The sequence below is a fragment of the Hemitrygon akajei genome, unplaced genomic scaffold (genome assembly GCF_048418815.1).
Source record: "Hemitrygon akajei unplaced genomic scaffold, sHemAka1.3 Scf000067, whole genome shotgun sequence".
NCBI classification, from domain to species: domain Eukaryota; kingdom Metazoa; phylum Chordata; class Chondrichthyes; order Myliobatiformes; family Dasyatidae; genus Hemitrygon; species Hemitrygon akajei.
In genome coordinates, this window is record NW_027331953.1 from 3,919,798 (window position 1) to 3,937,464 (window position 17,667).

Sequence of the window (17,667 nt, forward strand, 5' to 3'; positions counted from 1 at the left end):
TGTCGAGGCAGCCACTTTCTGAACTGTGACACGATTCTGCTTCTGAGATAATCTAAAGTGCATTTGGAGTGTCGGCGGATTTGGGGTGCGCACTGAAATGGGGATAGCGCACATTTAGGGATTTGGGGTGCGCACTGAAATGGGGATAGCGCACATTTAGGGATTTGGGGTGCGCACTGAAATGGGGATAGCGCACATTTAGGGATTTGGGGTGCGCACTGAAATGGGGATACCGCACATTTAGGGATTTGGGGTGCGCACTGAAATGGGGATAGCGCACATTTAGGGATTTGGGGTGCGCACTGAAATGGGGATAGCACACATTTAGGGATTTAGGGTGCGCACTGAAATGGGGATAGCGCACATTTAGGGATTTGGGGTGCGCACTGAAATGCGGATAGCGCACATTTAGGGATTTGGGGTGCGCACTGAAATGGGGATAGCGCACATTTAGGGATTTGGGTTTGCGCACGGACACAGGGTGTATTCATTCTCCAATATGGCGGCGCACACTGATTCGCGAGTTGTGCAAACTTAGGACTGTGTCGTCCAGTATGGAGGTGCACATGTGGCTGTACACGGATTTTGAGTGACACCCAGAATTGGATGTGTCGGCCGATCTGGAGTGGGGATATTTAATATTGAGACCGCCATTTCCTGAACTGTTTGAAATAATTCCTGCTCAGAGGATTATGTTTGCGGGGGTGTCAGCCTGTGTGGGTGCGCACTGAGTGGGTGATTTGGTGGCTTGAGGGCACATGACTTTGTGGGATGTATATGGATTTGGGGGTGTGCGCGGAATAAGGGGTTGTGTCGTCGAACATGAGGGTTCGCACGAATTTGCCGTCACATGTGTGTAGGCCGATCTGGAGAAGCAAACACATTCGGGGTGCATGGGGATTTTAAGTGTAGAGACAGGCATTTATTGTTTACTGTTTGAAGTAATTGCTGCTCTGAGATCATTTATAATAGATCTGGGTGTGTGAGCGTGTACGGGGTGCTCACAATTTTGGGATGGCGCCGATTTGGATGTGTGTCGGCACACTGTTTTGGAGTTACATACAAGAAAGGTATGTCGGCCAGCTCAAATGTTCTGAGGAACGCCAGAAACATTTATTTACATGTCATGAGGAATCCTTACTGCCCGTCTCCTGACCCACCTTCCGCGCTGGCTCCACGCTCCTTCTACTACACACCCCAAACCCTGACACAACGGCACGGCTGCATTTCCGGACTGTGGTTGTGGTCTGGGTAAACTCGAAACTGCCTGGCAGGGCCGGAATCGCAGGGGTACAATTCCACGTTTTAGTTATTAGTTATTTGTTCTCATTCCCTGCCCCCACCGGCTAAATTTTAATTCTGGCACCCACATACTGGCATGGGGAAATGTAATGCTGCCATTTTTAACAGTTTGTAAAGTTGTTTAATCACAGTAACAGCTCCGTGTGTTCTGTTATTTACTCCAGAGGAGGGGATAACGTTTTTAAAGTTATTTTGTAATGTCGCTAGTTTTCCCAGGATAGAAATAAAATAAATGTATTTGCTCCAAGGTAGCGGTCCAATTGAACGCCCCCATTAGGGCATCACTTAATTCTGGAGATGTTAGAGTCCTCAGTAATTTGGGTATAAGTTTAAGCGGCCTTAATTTCAAAGTTATATTTTCCAGTTTAGAGTAGTTATTTGCCGCTTTTGCTACTAGGGCCCCAGGGCCTCTTGCCTTCCCCTGCCCTGCGACTCCCCGAGGTGGGGGAGGTTGCTTCGGCCCTCATGGAGCGGCGTTCCGCTGCTGTCAGTCTCTTCGTAGGGAGGAATGACGGATTTACCGATGACCCGGACTCCGAGACGGACACGAGGTCCGAGGTAGACTCGGTGTCTGGGGAAGTCCTGGCGACGGGCGGCTAAGCTTCATCACTGCGGGGCTGCGGGAATGTTAGATTGCAGGCAATGAGTGCTCAGGTATGAGGGGGGAGGGTTTGGCCGTGGTTTGTAGGGCTGTGTGGCCGGGGTTAGAGTTAGGGTGAGGGTGTAATTGCGCGGACATTAGGAAAATTATACCCCTCGGATTTCTTGATCTTGTTACTGGGGATTCAGTATCACACAACCCTGAAACTGTGGTCTGGCCCACGCATTGATTAACCAGGCCCCACGTTTGCCTTTATTGTGAACATCTTTTTTAAGGTGTAAGGTTATTAATATTGGTAAAGTGACGGGTCTGTTACTTACCGATCGTGTTGGCGGGCATGTTGATTACAGGAAATGCGTGCTATGCGTAGACGTGTGTAGACCACCGTTTCTGGTGGCGTGGGGACCACAGTCTGTGGAGGGAAGTGGGTATTTATGGAGGTTGTATTTTCTCCATGGTCCAGGGTGATGAAAGGCTTTCCACTTTGAGCAGTAGGGCATGTAAGACCCAGCTGTTAGTTTTTATTTTGACCACTTGGGAAGTAGACTATGTTTTGAGGCCTAGTTATTTGGCTTCACCTCGCAGTAAGATGTAAACTCCCTGTATTTGTTTTTGTCTGAGCTTTATGTTATATCTGTGTGTGTGTTGTGGGGCGGGTGTCCCCAGGAGTAAATTAACAGAACTTATTGGATGTTCATTGTCACTTAACCCTGCAACCTGGAGTTTAGGGGTGACATATTTTCTGTGATCCCTTGGCTTTTTATTGCCATCCCGTGGAAAAGGATAATGAAAAGCTTGTCACCTTTGATGAGGTGCAATTATGTGGGCAATGGGAAATTATCTTGTGTTTTCTGATCCCATGATTGGACGCTCATCGTCACGCAAACCTGCCATATTGCTCCGCCCCACGACTTCATCACCAAAGTCAACACTTACCTTTACTGGGATCCTCCTCGTCCGTGCACAGGTTCTAATGTTTATCTTTACAACTATGCTAATGTGGTTGGTTATTGCTTATAGTTGGTGTCTCGGCGAGCGTTAAAGGGTGAGTAGGTCAGGTGATGGGGAGGTATGTGGACAAGGGTTTCTGTGGCTGTGAGGGTCAGGTGTTGTGACGGTGTGTGGGCCAGGGTTTCTGTGGCTGTGAGGGCCAGGTGTTGTGACGGTGTGTGGGCCAGGGTTTCTGTGGCTGTGAGGGTCAGGTGTTGTGACGGTGTGTGGGCCAGGGTTTCTGTGGCTGTGAGGGTCAGGTGTTGTGACGGTGTGTGGGCCAGGGTTTCTGTGACTGTGAGGGTCAGGTGTTGTGACGGTGTGTGGGGCAGGGTTTCAGTTGCTGTGAGGATCAGGTGTTGTGACGGTGTGTGGACCAGGGTTTCTGTGGCTGTGACGGTCAGGTGTTGTGACGGTGTGTGGACCAGGGTTTCTGTGGCTGTGAGGGTCAGGTGTTGTGACGGTGTGTGGGCCAGGGTTTCTGTGGCTGTGAGGGTCAGGTGTTGTGACGGTGTGTGGACCAGGATTTCTGTGGCTGTGAGGGTCAGGTGTTGTGACGGTGTGTGCGCCAGGGTTTCTGTGACTGTGAGGGTCAGGTGTTGTGACGGTGTGTGGGCCAGGGTTTCTGTAGCTGTGAGGGTCAGGTGTTGTGACGGTGTGTGGACTAGGTTTTCTGTGGCTGTGAGGGTCAGGTGTTGTGACGGTGTGTGGACCAGGGTTTCTGTGGCTGTGACGGTCAGGTGTAGTGACGGTGTGTGGGCCAGGGTTTCTGTGGCTGTGAGGGTCAGGTGTTGTGACGGTATGTGGGCCAGTGTTACTGTGGCTGTGAGGGTCAGGTGTTGTGACGATGTGTGGACCAGGGTTCCTGTGACTGTGAGGGTCAGGTGTTGTGACGGTGTGTGGGCCAGGGTTTCTGTAGCTGTGAGGGTCAGGTGTTGTGACGGTGTGTGGACTAGGTTTTCTGTGGCTGTGAGGGTCAGGTGTTGTGACGGTGTGTGGACCAGGGTTTCTGTGGCTGTGACGGTCAGGTGTAGTGACGGTGTGTGGGCCAGGGTTTCTGTGGCTGTGAGGGTCAGGTGTTGTGACGGTATGTGGGCCAGTGTTACTGTGGCTGTGAGGGTCAGGTGTTGTGACGATGTGTGGACCAGGGTTCCTGTGACTGTGAGGGTCAGGTGTTGTGACGGTGTGTGGACCAGGGTTTCTGTGGCTGTGAGGGTCAGGTGTTGTGACGATGTGTGGACCAGGGTTCCTGTGACTGTGAGGGTCAGGTGTTGTGACGGTGTGTGGACCAGGGTTTCTGTGGCTGTGAGGGTCAGGTGTTGTGACGGTGTGTGGACCTGGGTTTCTGTGGCTGTGAGGGACAGGTTTAGAGTGGTGCTAGAAAGTTTGTGAACCCTGCAATCCTCATTAACATTGCTGCACGTCTCAGGTTTATAAAAGATCACCTGAATGTTCTGAGGACAGGAAAGACAAATGTTGAAGGTTTTGGCAGAAATTCACATTGCTCTGTTTGGAGGGAAAAGCGCACTGCCCAGCAACACCAACACCTCATCCTAACTGTGGAGCCGGATGGAAGGAGCATTATGGTTTGGGACTGCTTTGCTGAGTCAGGGCCTGGACAGCTTGCAGTCTCTGAGGGAGCGATAAAATCAAAATTGTATTCAGGCATTGTATCAATTGTATCCATGTCAGAATAGTGAAGAGTTGGGAAGTTGATTGGTGAGAGATACAGGATTGGAAAAGGGGAATCTGAGAGAGGACAGATGGGTATCGCCTCCGTCTGGTGCTCCAGCCCCTTTTTCTTTCTTCCATTGCCTTCTTTACTTCACCCCTACACCCTCCTCCGGGTTGCACCTATCACCTTGTATTTCTCCCCATTATCCCCACAGCCTCTCACCCTGACTCCTCATCGCTATTCCACCAGTCCTGCTGGTGTCTCAGCTGGAAACATCGACTGTCCGTACTCCCTTACATAGATGCTGCTTAGCCTGCTGAGTTCCTCCAGCAATTTTGTGTGTGTTACTATTCACCCTTTCACCCCTTCTCTTCTCGCCTGCCTATCACCTTTCTCTGGTTCCACTCATCCTTCCTTTCGTCAGTGTTCCACTCTACCCCTCCATTAGATTCGTTCTTCTGCAGCTCTATAACTTTTCCCACTCTCATCTCCCAGCTTCTCAGTTCAGATCCATCCCCTCCCCCCACCTTGTCCCTCATCTACCATCTGCCAGCTTGTACTTCTACCACTTTCCGAAATGTATCATTCTAGCATCTATCCCCGTCCTTTCCGGTCCTGCTGAAGTGTCATTCTACAAAACGTTGACTCTCTGCTGTTAACTGTTGAGTGTTGTCCACAGTGGACCGGTCATTGCTGCAGCACACCACCAGGTGGGAGTGTTGCAAACAAGGGAGCGACCATTGCGGCAGAAAACCTCCAGGTGAGAGTGCTCTGCACAGAGGACCTGCCATTCCGGCAGGACACCACTAGGTGGGAGTGTTGTCAACAAGGGAGCGGCCATTGCGGCAGAAACCCTCCAGGTGAGAGCGCTCTGCACAGAGGACCTGCCATTCCGGCAGGACACCACCAGGTGGGAGCATTGTCAACAAGGGAGCGGCCATTGCCGCAGAAACCCTCCGGGTGAGAGTGCTCCACACAGAGGACCTGCCATTCCGGCAGGACACCAGCAGGTGGGAGTGTTGTCAACAAGGGAGCGGCCATTGCGGCAGAAACCCTCCAGGTGAGAGTGCTCCGCACAGAGGACCTGCCATTCCGTAAGGACACGACCATGTGGGAAAGTTACACACAGAAATTGCTGGAGGAACTCAGCGGGTGAGGCAGCGTCTATGGGAATAAATCAGCAGCTTACCTTTCGAGCTGAGACACTTTTTCAGAACTGGAATGGAAGGGGGAAGGCCAGAATAAAAATGCCGGGCGGAGGAAGGAGGAAAGATGTGATGTGATTGATGATGTCCGTTGGGTGGGAACGATAAAGTGCTGGAGAGTAAGGGATCTGATTGGAGAGGAGAGGGTAATTCATGAAATAAAGGGAAGGAGGAGTGGCAACAGTGGGAGGTGATATGCAGGTGAGAAGAAGAGGTAAGAGCCAGATTGGGGGAAAGAAGGTGAAGGGAGGAGTAAGGATGAAGTTGACTGGAAGGAGAAATCGCTACTCATACCATCTGGTTGGAGGTTATATAAAGAAAATATAAGGTGTTGTTTTTCCAGCCGGAGGGGGGGGGGGGGGGCTTCATCATGGCATAAGAGGAAGCCATGGACCGACATGTTGGAACGGGAATGATGATAGGGATAAAATTGTTTGGGCACAGGGAAGTTCCACTTTTGGCAGCTGAAAAAGAAGTGCGAGACAAAACGATCCCCCCAATTTACACCGGGTCTCACCAATATACAGAAGGCTGCATCAGGAGCGGCGGATGCAATAAAGGAAGCGTTGCCTCACCTGGAAGAACCTCTTGGGGCGATGAATGGAGTAAGGGAGGAGATGAATGGGCAGGTGTAGTATTTCTCTCACTTTCAGGGGTAAGTGCCAGGAGGAACAACAGTGGAAAAGGACAAATGAAGGGAGCGATCTCGGCAGAAACCGGAAAGTGGGGGGAGGTAAATATGCGTTTAGACCACAAGACATAGGAACAGAATCAGGCCATTCGTTCCATCGAGTATGCCCCGCCATTTCATCATGGCTGACAAATTCCCTCCTGAATCCATTCTTCTGCCTCCTACCGGAACAATTCACGCCCTAAGCGGTCAAGAACCTATCAGCCTCCGCCATATTTACACTCCATCACCTGCCAAAACATCCACCTGTGGCAAAGAATTCAACACATTCACCACCTACTGTTCTCAGCCAGGCAATTATAGGCCGGTGAGACTGATATCAGAAGCGTTAAATCTATTGGATGGTCAAAAGGCAACACTTGTGAATGGCCTCGGTCTGAATCTTCGAATATATTCTTTTCCATAGATACTGCCCGGTCTGCTGAGTTCCTCCACCATTCTGTGTGTGTTGCTTGGATTTCCAGCATCTGCAGATTTTCTCTTGTGTGTGACAATCAGTTGCATTCATTTTTACGGACAGGAAGCTGGTTTACCATTTTATCTGGAACTGGACACTTTAGTTTTGAACACTGTGAGTGCGATGTTGTACTGTGAACACTCTGACCACTGTGCTCTAAATGTTTTTGTTCTATTTGAGCTCCTTCCTGTGAAATGTTTGAATAACTTGTGTTGATGTTGTTGTGACCGCGGCTTTGCCATGTGTCTGTGACGCTGCTGCAAGTCTGTTTCTCAGCGCACCTGCCTTTGATGCCATTTTCCGTACACAACCGTAAACGAAAAGACAATAATTGTTACTCCGGATCCGATGCAGCAATAACAAAGGAAACACACAGTCATTGTGGAAAATCATTTATTTTACCACAAGATCATTGAGATTCCACATTTGTGGAACTGGGTGAGAGGGAAATCAGCTTGTGTTTGGATCCAGCAGCAGACAAGTGTTTGTGTCCTTAGCAGAACTGATGTGTTAGCTCAGAATGTTCTTTCCCAACCGTCTGCACTTATCTCATCTGTACAGCTGTAGTATTGCCCTACTGAGGGGTGGTGGTCAGCACAGTGATCTTAGTTCTGCAGGCTTGCAACTGAACTGGATAAATACAGGCTGTCAAGTCACAAAGCTTTCACAGCACACAACTGTTAACCCTTGCTTCCCCCTCCATCCCCTTCTCTCTCTGCCACCCTCACCTTCTCTCTACATCTCTCCCCCACCCTCCCCACACTCTCCCCCCACTCTCCACCCTCTGAGTTAGAGGGAAATCAGCTCCTGTTTAGATCCAGTAGCGGACAAGTGAGTGTGACCTTGTCAGAACAGAGGAGTCAGTTCAAAACGTTCATTCCCACCCGTCTACACTTATCTCATCTGTACAGCTGTATTATCGCTCTACTGAGGGGATGTGGCCAGCACAATAATCATAGTTCTGCAGGCTTGCAACTGAATTGGATATATACAGGCTGTCAAGTCACAAAGTTTAAACAGCTCTCAACTCTTTTAACCCTCTCTTCCCCCTCCCTCCACTTTTCTCTCTGTCATCCTCACCTTCCCTCTACACCTCTCCCCTCGACTCTCCCTCACCCTCCCCCCCACTCTCCACCCTCTGAGTTAGAGGGAAATCAGCTCCTGTTTGGATCCAGTAGTGGACAAGTGTGTGTGAACTTATCAGAACAGAGGAGTCAGTTCAAAACGTTCTTTCCCACCCGTCTACACTTATCTCATCTGTACAGCTGTATTATCGCTCTACTGAGGGGATGTGGCCGGCACAATAATCTTAGTTTTGCAGGCTTGCAACTGAATTGGATAAATACAGGCCATGGACAATGTCACAAAGCTTTAACAGAACACAACTCTTAACCCTCTCTGTCCCTCCCCCTCTCTCCACTCCCCACCCTCTGAGTTAGAGGGAAATCAGCTTGTGTTTATATCTGGGAACAATCCACAAGGCCACAAAACTTAAACAACACACAGCTCTTCTGACTTTATATTTCAAATGTTCTTCCACAGGGCCGGTGACTTTAAATGCCTTGGTGCTACCAGTTCAGAGAGCTGACACGTAAGTGCTGTCGCAAAGAAGGCACAGAGCTTCCACTGCTTGAGAAGTTGCACAAATTCAGCTTGTTGTCCAAAACTTTGTCAAACTTCAGTAAATGCATGATAGACAATACCCTGACTGGTTGCGTCACAGTCCGGGACAGAAACCAGTTCCCAAGAACGGAAAGATCTACAGAAAGTGTTGGACACTCCCAGCCCAGCAAAGAGAAATTCAGCACATCTACAAGGAGCGCGACCACAGGAAAGCAGCATCAATGATAACCATCCCCCACCCACTCAGACCACGCTCTCTTCTCGCTGCTGCCCTGGGGAAGCAGGAACCACACGTGTGGACACATTCTCCAGGCCTCCGCAACTCATCGTCTCAAAATGATCAGTTTGTCAGTCTTTGTGTGCAGTTTTTTATCGATTCTGTTGTATTTTCCTGTTCTACTGTGGATGCCAGCAAGAAAATGAATATCATGGCTGTATGTGGTTACGTATATGTACTGTCAGAATAAGTTTAATTTCAAATGTGAGCAAAGGCACAAAAACTCACAGACATCCATCCAGAGGAAGAGTGATACACACACACACACACACACACACACACACACACACACGAACACACACACACACTCAGACACACACACACACAAACACACAAACACACTCACAGACACACACACATTCCCACACTGACACACCGAGCCACACGTGCTCGCGCAGACAGGCACACATTCACATAAATGTGCACATAGGTCCTGAGACTCACAGGAAACACAGACAGACACACACATCGAGATATACACACACATGCACGCACAGACATTTATACAGTTCATACACACTGAAACACACTAATAGAAAAAAACACACACACTCACAAACACACCAGCACGCAGAGACGATACATAGAGACAGAAACACACGCATCACACACAGACAAACACACAAAGGCACATAGACACAGAAGGAGACACAACCGCATGCACCACGCACACATGCACACACAAACAACTCTCACATCTCCCTCTCCAGCTCTCCACTGTGTTTGCTGTGCTTTCAATGTTTGATATGTTTCATTCTTCTGAACTCTGCAAGTCCAGGCCTGGAGCCATCATTAAGCTGGCAAAGCGTTTGGACGCTGCGTCCTCTCGGGGCAAACTAAAGGTGTTTTGTTTCTCTCTCTCTCTGCTTAATGTGTTTTATAAGATCACAAGACTACAAGAACCTCGAGGACTGTTGGTCCGCTGCACAAGTCAGCTGCTCGTTTCATCTCAAGGGAAAATATTAGATCCGGCAAATCTGTTGGAATTCTTTGAAGAAATAACAATCAGGATCGACAAAGGAGAATCGGTTGATGCAGTGTATCTGGATTCTCAGCAGACCTTTGACAAGGAGCCACAGAAGCGGCTACTTACCTGTGGTATTACAGGGAATATACTGGCATCGATAAAGCAATGGCTGATTGGCAAGAGGCAAACAGTGGGAATAAAGGGAACCTTTACTGCTTGGTTGCCGGTGACTAGTGATGTTCCACAGTCACTATCAATGTCCATAAATTGATAGTGTCTATAATGTCCATAATCCAATGTTCATAAAACAATGTCCATAATTTGGATGAATTGATTGTTTTGAGCACAGTTTGCAGCGAATACAAAAATAGGTGGAGGGACAGATAGTTTTGAGGAAATAGAGATGCCACAGAAGTACTTAGACAGATTAAGAGAATGGGCAAAGAAGTGACAGATGAAATACAATGTCAGGATATGTATGGTGTTGACTTTGGTAGAAGACATGAACGCGTTGGTATTTTCCCCAAATGAAGACACAACCATTTGAGGATTAAAGGGGTTTGGGAGTAATTATGCAGCATCCCCCAAAGCCAACTTGCAGTCTGAGTCTATCGTGGGGAAGGCAAGTGCGATGTCAGCATTTAATTTCAGGAGAACCAGAATATAAAAGCAAGGTTGCAATTCTGAGGTTTTGTAACTCACTGGTGAGGCCTCACTTGGAGGAATGGGAGCATTTTGAGTCCTTTATCTCAGAGAGGATGTGTTGAAACTGGAGAGAGTTCAAATGAAGTTCACGAAAATGATTCCGGGATTTGACAGCTGTCATTTGAGGGGCTTCTGACGGCTCTGGGCCGGGATTCACTGGGATTCAGAAGAGCGAGAGTAACCTGATTGAAAATTATCGAATGTTGGAAGGCCAGTGCAAAGGATGTGGGAGTGTCCTTTTGGAATGGAGATGAGGAAGAATTTCTTAAACCAGGGATGAGTGAATCTGTGGAATTCCATGCTACAGCCAGCTGTGGAGGCCGTCATTATTAATATTTAAGGCAGCGGTTGATAGATCCTTGACTGGTCAGGGCATGACGGGATACGGGGAGAAGGAAGGGGATTGAGGCTGAGAGGAATAATGAATCTTCTGTGATGAAATTTCGGTGCAGACTCCATGAGCCGAATGGCCTAATTATGCTCCTGTAACTTGTGGTCTTATAGCAAACTCTCATTCAATGTCAGCAAGAGCAAGGAGCTGATTATTAACCCCAGAGGGCGGAAACAGTAGGTCCAAGAGCCAGTCCTCATCGGGGATCAAAGATGCAGAGGGTCACCAACCTCAAACCTTTGGAAACACATTCGAGGCTCTTCATCTCACGTTATTAATATTTTTTTAAATATCTTTTTAAATTGGTATTTGCATCGTTTGTTTTTTTTTGCATATTGTTTCCCCTTTCTTTTGTCCGTTCTTTTGGGCTCAGTCTTTTACGGATTCTGTTGTGGTTCTTTGATTTACTGAGTTTGCCCACAGAAAAACGAATCTCTGGATTGTACATGGTGACGTGCGTGTACTTTGATAATACGTTTACATTGTATTGTTTAGATTGACGTGTGAATTTGTGAATGTTTCTCTCAAACACCAGATTGGGTTGTGAGTTCTAAAGGTTCACCACTGGCCGGGTAAATAATTTTGTTCTGATCTGAATGGTCGTCCTATCACTGTGAGTCCTCCTTAGAGGAACTCCAGTTACTGGAGACGTACCTCAATCGAACTAGGAAGCCTCAGATTCTCTCAATGCTCCAACCACTCACTGTTACAAACACACACACACACACACACACACACACACACACACACACACACACACACACACACACACACACACACACACACACACACACACACACAAGAGCCAGTGACCTGCCTCAATGAGTACCCCCCAGTGACGCTCACTTGTACCGTGATGAAGAGCTTTGAGCGGTTGGTCATGACTAGAATCAACTCCTGTCTGTGCATGGACCTGGGCCCACTGCAATTTGCCGATCGCCACAATCTGTCTACAGTAAACGCAATCTCACTGACTCTCCACATAGCCTTTGGTCACCTGGAAAATAGCAATCCACAAGTCAGGCTGCTGATTACAGCTCAGCATTCAACACAATCAGACCCTCAATTGTAATCAACAAGCTCCAAAACCTGGGCCTCTGTACCTCCTTCTGCAACTGGATCCTCACCAGGAGACCACAGTCTGTGTGGATCAGAAATAACATCTCCTTGCTGACAATCAACACTGGCACACCTCAACGATGTGTGTTCAGCCCACTGCTCTACTCTCTCTACACCACGGCTGTGTGTCTAGGCTCATCTATAAACTTGCCAATGACACAACTATTGTTGGGGAATTTCAGACGGTGACGAGGAGGAGTACAGGAGTGAGATAGATCAGCAAGTTGAGTGGTGTCGCAGCAACCACCTTGCACTCAACATCATGAAGACAAAGGAATTGATTGTGGATTCAGGAAGGGGAAGTCGAGGGAACACACACCCGTCCTCATCGTGGGATCAGAAGTGAAAAGGGTGAGCAGTTTCCATTTCCTGCCTGTCAACATCTCTGAGGAACTATCCTGGGCCCAACATATTGATGCAGTTACAATGAAGGCACAACATCGGCTGTATTTCATTCGGAGATTGAGGGGAATCGGTCTGTCACTAAAGACACTTGCAAATTTCTACAGATGTACTGTGGAGAGCATTCGAACTGGTTGCATCACTGCCTGGTTTGGAGAGGCCACTGCACAGGATCGGAAAATGCTGCAGAAAGTTGTAAACTCAGCGAGCTCCTTCATGGGCACTGGACTCCACAGCATCCAGGACACATTCAAAAGATGATGCCACAAAAAGGTGGCATCCATCATTAAGGACCCCCATCACCCAGGACATGACCTCTTCTCATTGCTACCATCAAGGAGGATGTACAGGACCCTGGAGACACACTCACCGGTTCAGGAACAGCTTCTTCCCCACTGTCAGATTTCTGAATAGACAAAGAACCCATGAACAGCCCCTGATGATTTTCCCTCTTGTTTTGCACTCCATTTTAAAAATAATTTTACACATTCTAATTGGAATCTGCAGTTTTTATTACTAAATATTGCAAAGTACTGCAGACACAAAGGAACACATTTCACCACACTTGCCGGTGATATTAAACCTGATTCTGATACACAAACACACACAGCTGGGCTCAGACATACAACACTCTCACATTCCTCCCTTTGTGACACCCTGCTTGCTCAGCGGCCCCCGGAATGAAGCTGAAACTGTTGCAACACCTGCCCTTTAAATTCATGGCTGAGGCTGTGTTGTGTCTGTTCACTGTTTGAGTTCGATATTCAATGAAGAGCATTGAATGGGAAGGAAGGTTTGAATAGAAGAATAAAGATCTCCTCTGAAGGTATATGGGGTCCTGGTGAGAGCGTACATGGAACACTGTACACAGGTCTGGTCTCCCTCCCGGAGTCAGCCTGTGGGATGTAGGGAATGAAGAGATTTCCCAGATTGATTTAGGAGGTGAGGTAGTGTCCTCAGAGAGATTATACCGACCGGGCCTGTCTCAAAATTAGAGAAATAAAAGGCCGTCTGACTGAGACAGACACTGTCTCACAGGGTATTGACAGGGTAGAGGCAGGAATGATGTTTCCTTTGGCTGTGGTGAGGAATGGGGGTCACAAAATCCGAGTTCATCTCAGCAGGACTGAGATAAAGAGAAATTTCCTCACCCAGAGGGCAGCGAATCTTTGGAATTTTCTCCACAAGGTTTCTGACTTCGAAGGACAAATTTTGGGGCTCTGCGATGCTGGGAACGTTGCGCGAAAGTGGCGCTGAGGTCAAAGATCAGGCATGTTCTCAGTGAAAGGCAGAACAGACCCAAAGGGCCGAATGGCCTGCTCCTGGTTCCTTTTTCTAAAGTCCAAGTTTACCTTTGCGCCTGGTTCTCCAGCGTGTCCTTTTGCACAGGGGAGCGCTCACAGCACCGGAGTTCCATCGGCAGCCGCTGCGGGCCAGCTCCCATATCCCAGCAGCAGGAGACAGGACTGGGAGGAAACTCCGGACAACAGGCCCCGATCCACTGCGAGGAAAGACCGGGGACCCCCTGTGTGGCTGAAACATCACACGGAATCTCCGCCCGAATCTTCACCTCCGCCATCGGAAGGATTCAAAACACCGGCTGCTGTTGCAGCCTTTACACGGGGAGCTGCTCCCAATCTCGGGTCTCTCACCGGGTCCACTCGTTCCCGATTCCATTGTTCGGTCCGCTCAGCGTCCCGCCCGCTGACACTCCTCAGCCAATGGAGGCAAGAGTCTCCCAGTGGTGTCCTCTGATTGGCTATGAGTGTATCCGAGGGCGGGCTGCTGCCGGAAGCCGGAGATGTCAGTCACAGTTTGTTCTCAGAATCAAATCAAGTTCCCCGAGGATCAAAGTTCAAAGTAAATTTTATTATTATTTTTTAATCTTGTAAAATCCACATTAATATATTGATCTATAAATAGACCAACATCAACCCAAAATGTTTTAACATATTCACAATCCCAAAACAGATGAAAAAAAATCTCTGGATATAAACCACAAAAAGAACAATTAGTTTCAATATCAGAATTAACCCGTCAAATAAACATTGGTTGGATAATATCTATGTATAATTTTAAATAAGCCCCAAATACTCCTCCACCTCAGATTCCCCAAGCGACTATTCCAAAAACTAACAGAGTACGTATAAGTCGCCACATACAACTCCTACAAACATACAGAGCAAAGCTAGAGAACGGTAACTATATCTGGATCACTGAAAGATCAACCAGAGTGCAGAAGACAACAAACTTCGCCAATGCAAATAAAGAACGAGAAGATGAAATAACCGCAGCGGCTGCCGATAGATGTCCGGTGCACTCAGCGCTCCCTGTTCAATCTGACAGGCCAAGAAACAGTGAGGCGCAAAGGTAAACTCGTGTTTCAGAAAATAAGAAAAGAGAAGGCGTGGCCATTCGGCCCCTTGCACCTCTTCTGCACTTCACTCAGAACATGCTTGACTTTTGACCTCACCACCACTTTCCTGCAACTTCCCATCACCGCTGAGCCCCAGGATATGTCTATACAATTTAGAAACCTTGTGGAGATAATTGCAATGATTCACTGCACTCTGGGTGAGGAAATTTCTCCTCTTCTCAGTCCTGCTGAGCTGTCCTCGGATTTTGAGACTCTGATCCCTGGTTCCACACCTTATGGAAAACATCATTCCAGCCCTTCCGCTGTAAATATAATGTGAGATTGTATTTCTCTAATTCTGAGATAGGAATGCGATCTGTCTCTGTCAAACCCCCTCTGATTTCACTCATTTTGAGACAGTCCCAGTACGATGAATTGTTGTGGGAGCAATCTCTATGGACAGCAAGTATCCTGTATTGTTCCACAGCCTGATGGCTGAGGGGTAGTAACACTTCCAGACACTGGTGGGGCGAGTCCTGAGGCTCTTGTACCTTCTACCTGATTACAGCAGTGAGGAAAGAGCCTGCCTGTGTGGTGAGCTTGATCACAGCCGCCTGTATCACCGTCCCCTCTGGCCTGCCCTATCCGGGACCAAAGGGATTGTGGAGAGTAAATGTGGTACTCTGTCGAGTATCACTGTGATCCGTCCCCTCTGGCCTGCCCTATCCGGGACCAAAGAGATTGTGGAGAGAAAATGTGGTACTCTATCGAGTATCACTGTGATCCGTCCCCTCTGGCCTGCCCTATCCGGGACCAAAGAGATTGTGGAGAGAAAATGTGGTACTCTGTCGAGTATCACTGTGATCCGTCCCCTCTGGCCTGCCCTATCCGGGACCAAAGAGATTGTGGAGAGTAAATGTGGTACTCTGTCGAGTATCACTGTGATCCTTCCCCTCTGGCCTGCCATATCCGGGACCAAAGGGATTGTGGAGAGTAAATGTGGTACTCTATCGAGTATCACAGTGATCCGTCCCCTCTGGCCTGCCCTATCCGTGACCAAAGGGATTGTGGAGAGTAAATGTGGTACCCTGTCGAGTATTACTGTGATCCGTCCCCTCTGGCCCGCCCTATCCGGGACTAAAGGGATAGTGGAGAGTAACTGTGGTCCTCTGTCGAGTATTACTGTCGCCTGCCCTATCCGGGACCAAAGGGATCGTGGAGAGTAAGTGTGGTACTCTGTCGAGTATCACTGTGATCCGTCCCCTCTGACCTGCCCTATCCGGTACCAAAGGGATTGTGGAGAGTAAATGTGGTACTCTGTCGAGTATCACTGTGATCCGTCCCCTCTGGCCTGTCCTATCCGGGACCAAAGGGATTGTGGACAGTAAATGTTGTACTCTGTTGAGTATTACTGTGATCCAGGCTCTCTTCCTGCCTCGTATTATTCTTGTCTGTGATTGCAGTGCGACAATCTCTGGCCCAATGACCCCTCTTTCTACAAACCCCATTTCTGTCCTTAGCCGAGTGTCGTCTTCATCTGCACCGTCTGCACGATCCTGCCACCCGTTCTGTGTTCTTCGTCGGGACCCGAACTCCATCTCCTCACTACCGGTTCTCTGTGCACACTCTCGCTTTCCCCCAGTCCCTTTAAAGAGTCAACTGCGCTCCATGTTCATCAGAATTTATGTCACCCGGGGCCAGGTCTGACACAGCGAATTGAGATTAGTTAACTTAAAGGAGTGGGCAGGTTTGGGTCTGAGACAGTTTAGGAAAGTCGGCACTGCCAGCTGGACACACTGATCTATCCAGGGGTTTGCCGGCATTGGACTCTCACGTATCCTTAAAACGAACTATAAAGTACGCAAGGGATTCACCTTTTTTCTGTAGTTATCGGGTAAATTCACCAAAATCCGCGTGCAGTCGGGCTGTCATTCAAATGGGTTCCCTTACCACCGTGCCATGGCTTGTATTACATCAGCCCATCTGGTGGCTCCCGGTCACCTTCGGGCGTCTGCCTGGGAAAGGGGAACCCACTCCCCAATGCCATTAGGCTTTACAATTCAACCGCCAGGACTTAAGAACTTTTTAAAAGCTATTATTAATGCTTTTTGAGATAGTGATTTAGATGCATAACATATTTTTACTGAGTTAAGTATTGTATGTTATTAGTTTTGCTACAACAAGTGTATGGGGCATTGGAAAAAAGGTTGAATTTCCCCATGGGGATGAATAAAGTATCTATCTATCTATCTATCTATCTATCTATCTATCTATCTATCTATCTATCTATCTATCTATCTATCTATCTATCTTTCTATCTATCTATCTATCTATCTATCTATCTATCTATCTATCTATCTATCTATCTATCTATCTATCTATCTATCTATCTATCACTCCTGTCCCTGTCCGAGAGGTTCCATATATAACACTGAGGAGTGGCACAAGTCCCCGGTCAGGGTCTGGAAAGGGGAACCCACTCCCTGTCCCTGCCCGAGAGGTTCCATATACAACCCTGAGGAGTGGCACAAGTCCCCGGGCAGGGTCTGGAAAGGGGAACACACACCCTGTCCCAGTCCGAGAGGTTCCATATATAAACCTGAGGAGTGGCACAAGTCCCTGGGCAGGGTCTGGAAAGGGGCACCCACTCCCTGTCCCTGCCTGAGAGGTTCCATATATAACCCTGAGGAGTGGCACAAGTCCCCGGACAGGGTCTGGAAAGGGGAACTCTCTCCCTGTCCCTGTCTGAGAGGTTCCATATATAACCCTGAGGAGTGGCACAAGTCCCCGGGCAGGGTCTGGAAAGGGGAACCCACTCCCTTTTTCAATGAATTCAGGTAAAGCCCCTGGTCCGGACGGTTATACTGCTGAATTTTTAAAATCCTTTTCTTCTATACTAGCTCCTT

The 17,667-nt window shown here is 48.3% G+C and overlaps 1 protein-coding gene across 1 annotated transcript in view; it reads left to right on the forward strand.

Moving 5' to 3' along the window:
• The first annotated feature begins 1,944 nt into the window (after window positions 1-1,944).
• Window positions 1,945-17,667, forward strand: part of LOC140722020 (zinc-binding protein A33-like) — a 40,309-nt gene continuing 24,586 nt past the window's right edge. Inside the window, exons 1-2 of the mRNA XM_073036832.1 lie at window positions 1,945-1,956; window positions 5,248-5,328. Of these exons, the coding sequence (XP_072892933.1) occupies window positions 1,945-1,956; window positions 5,248-5,328 (93 nt within the window). The remainder of the gene's footprint in view (window positions 1,957-5,247; window positions 5,329-17,667) is intronic.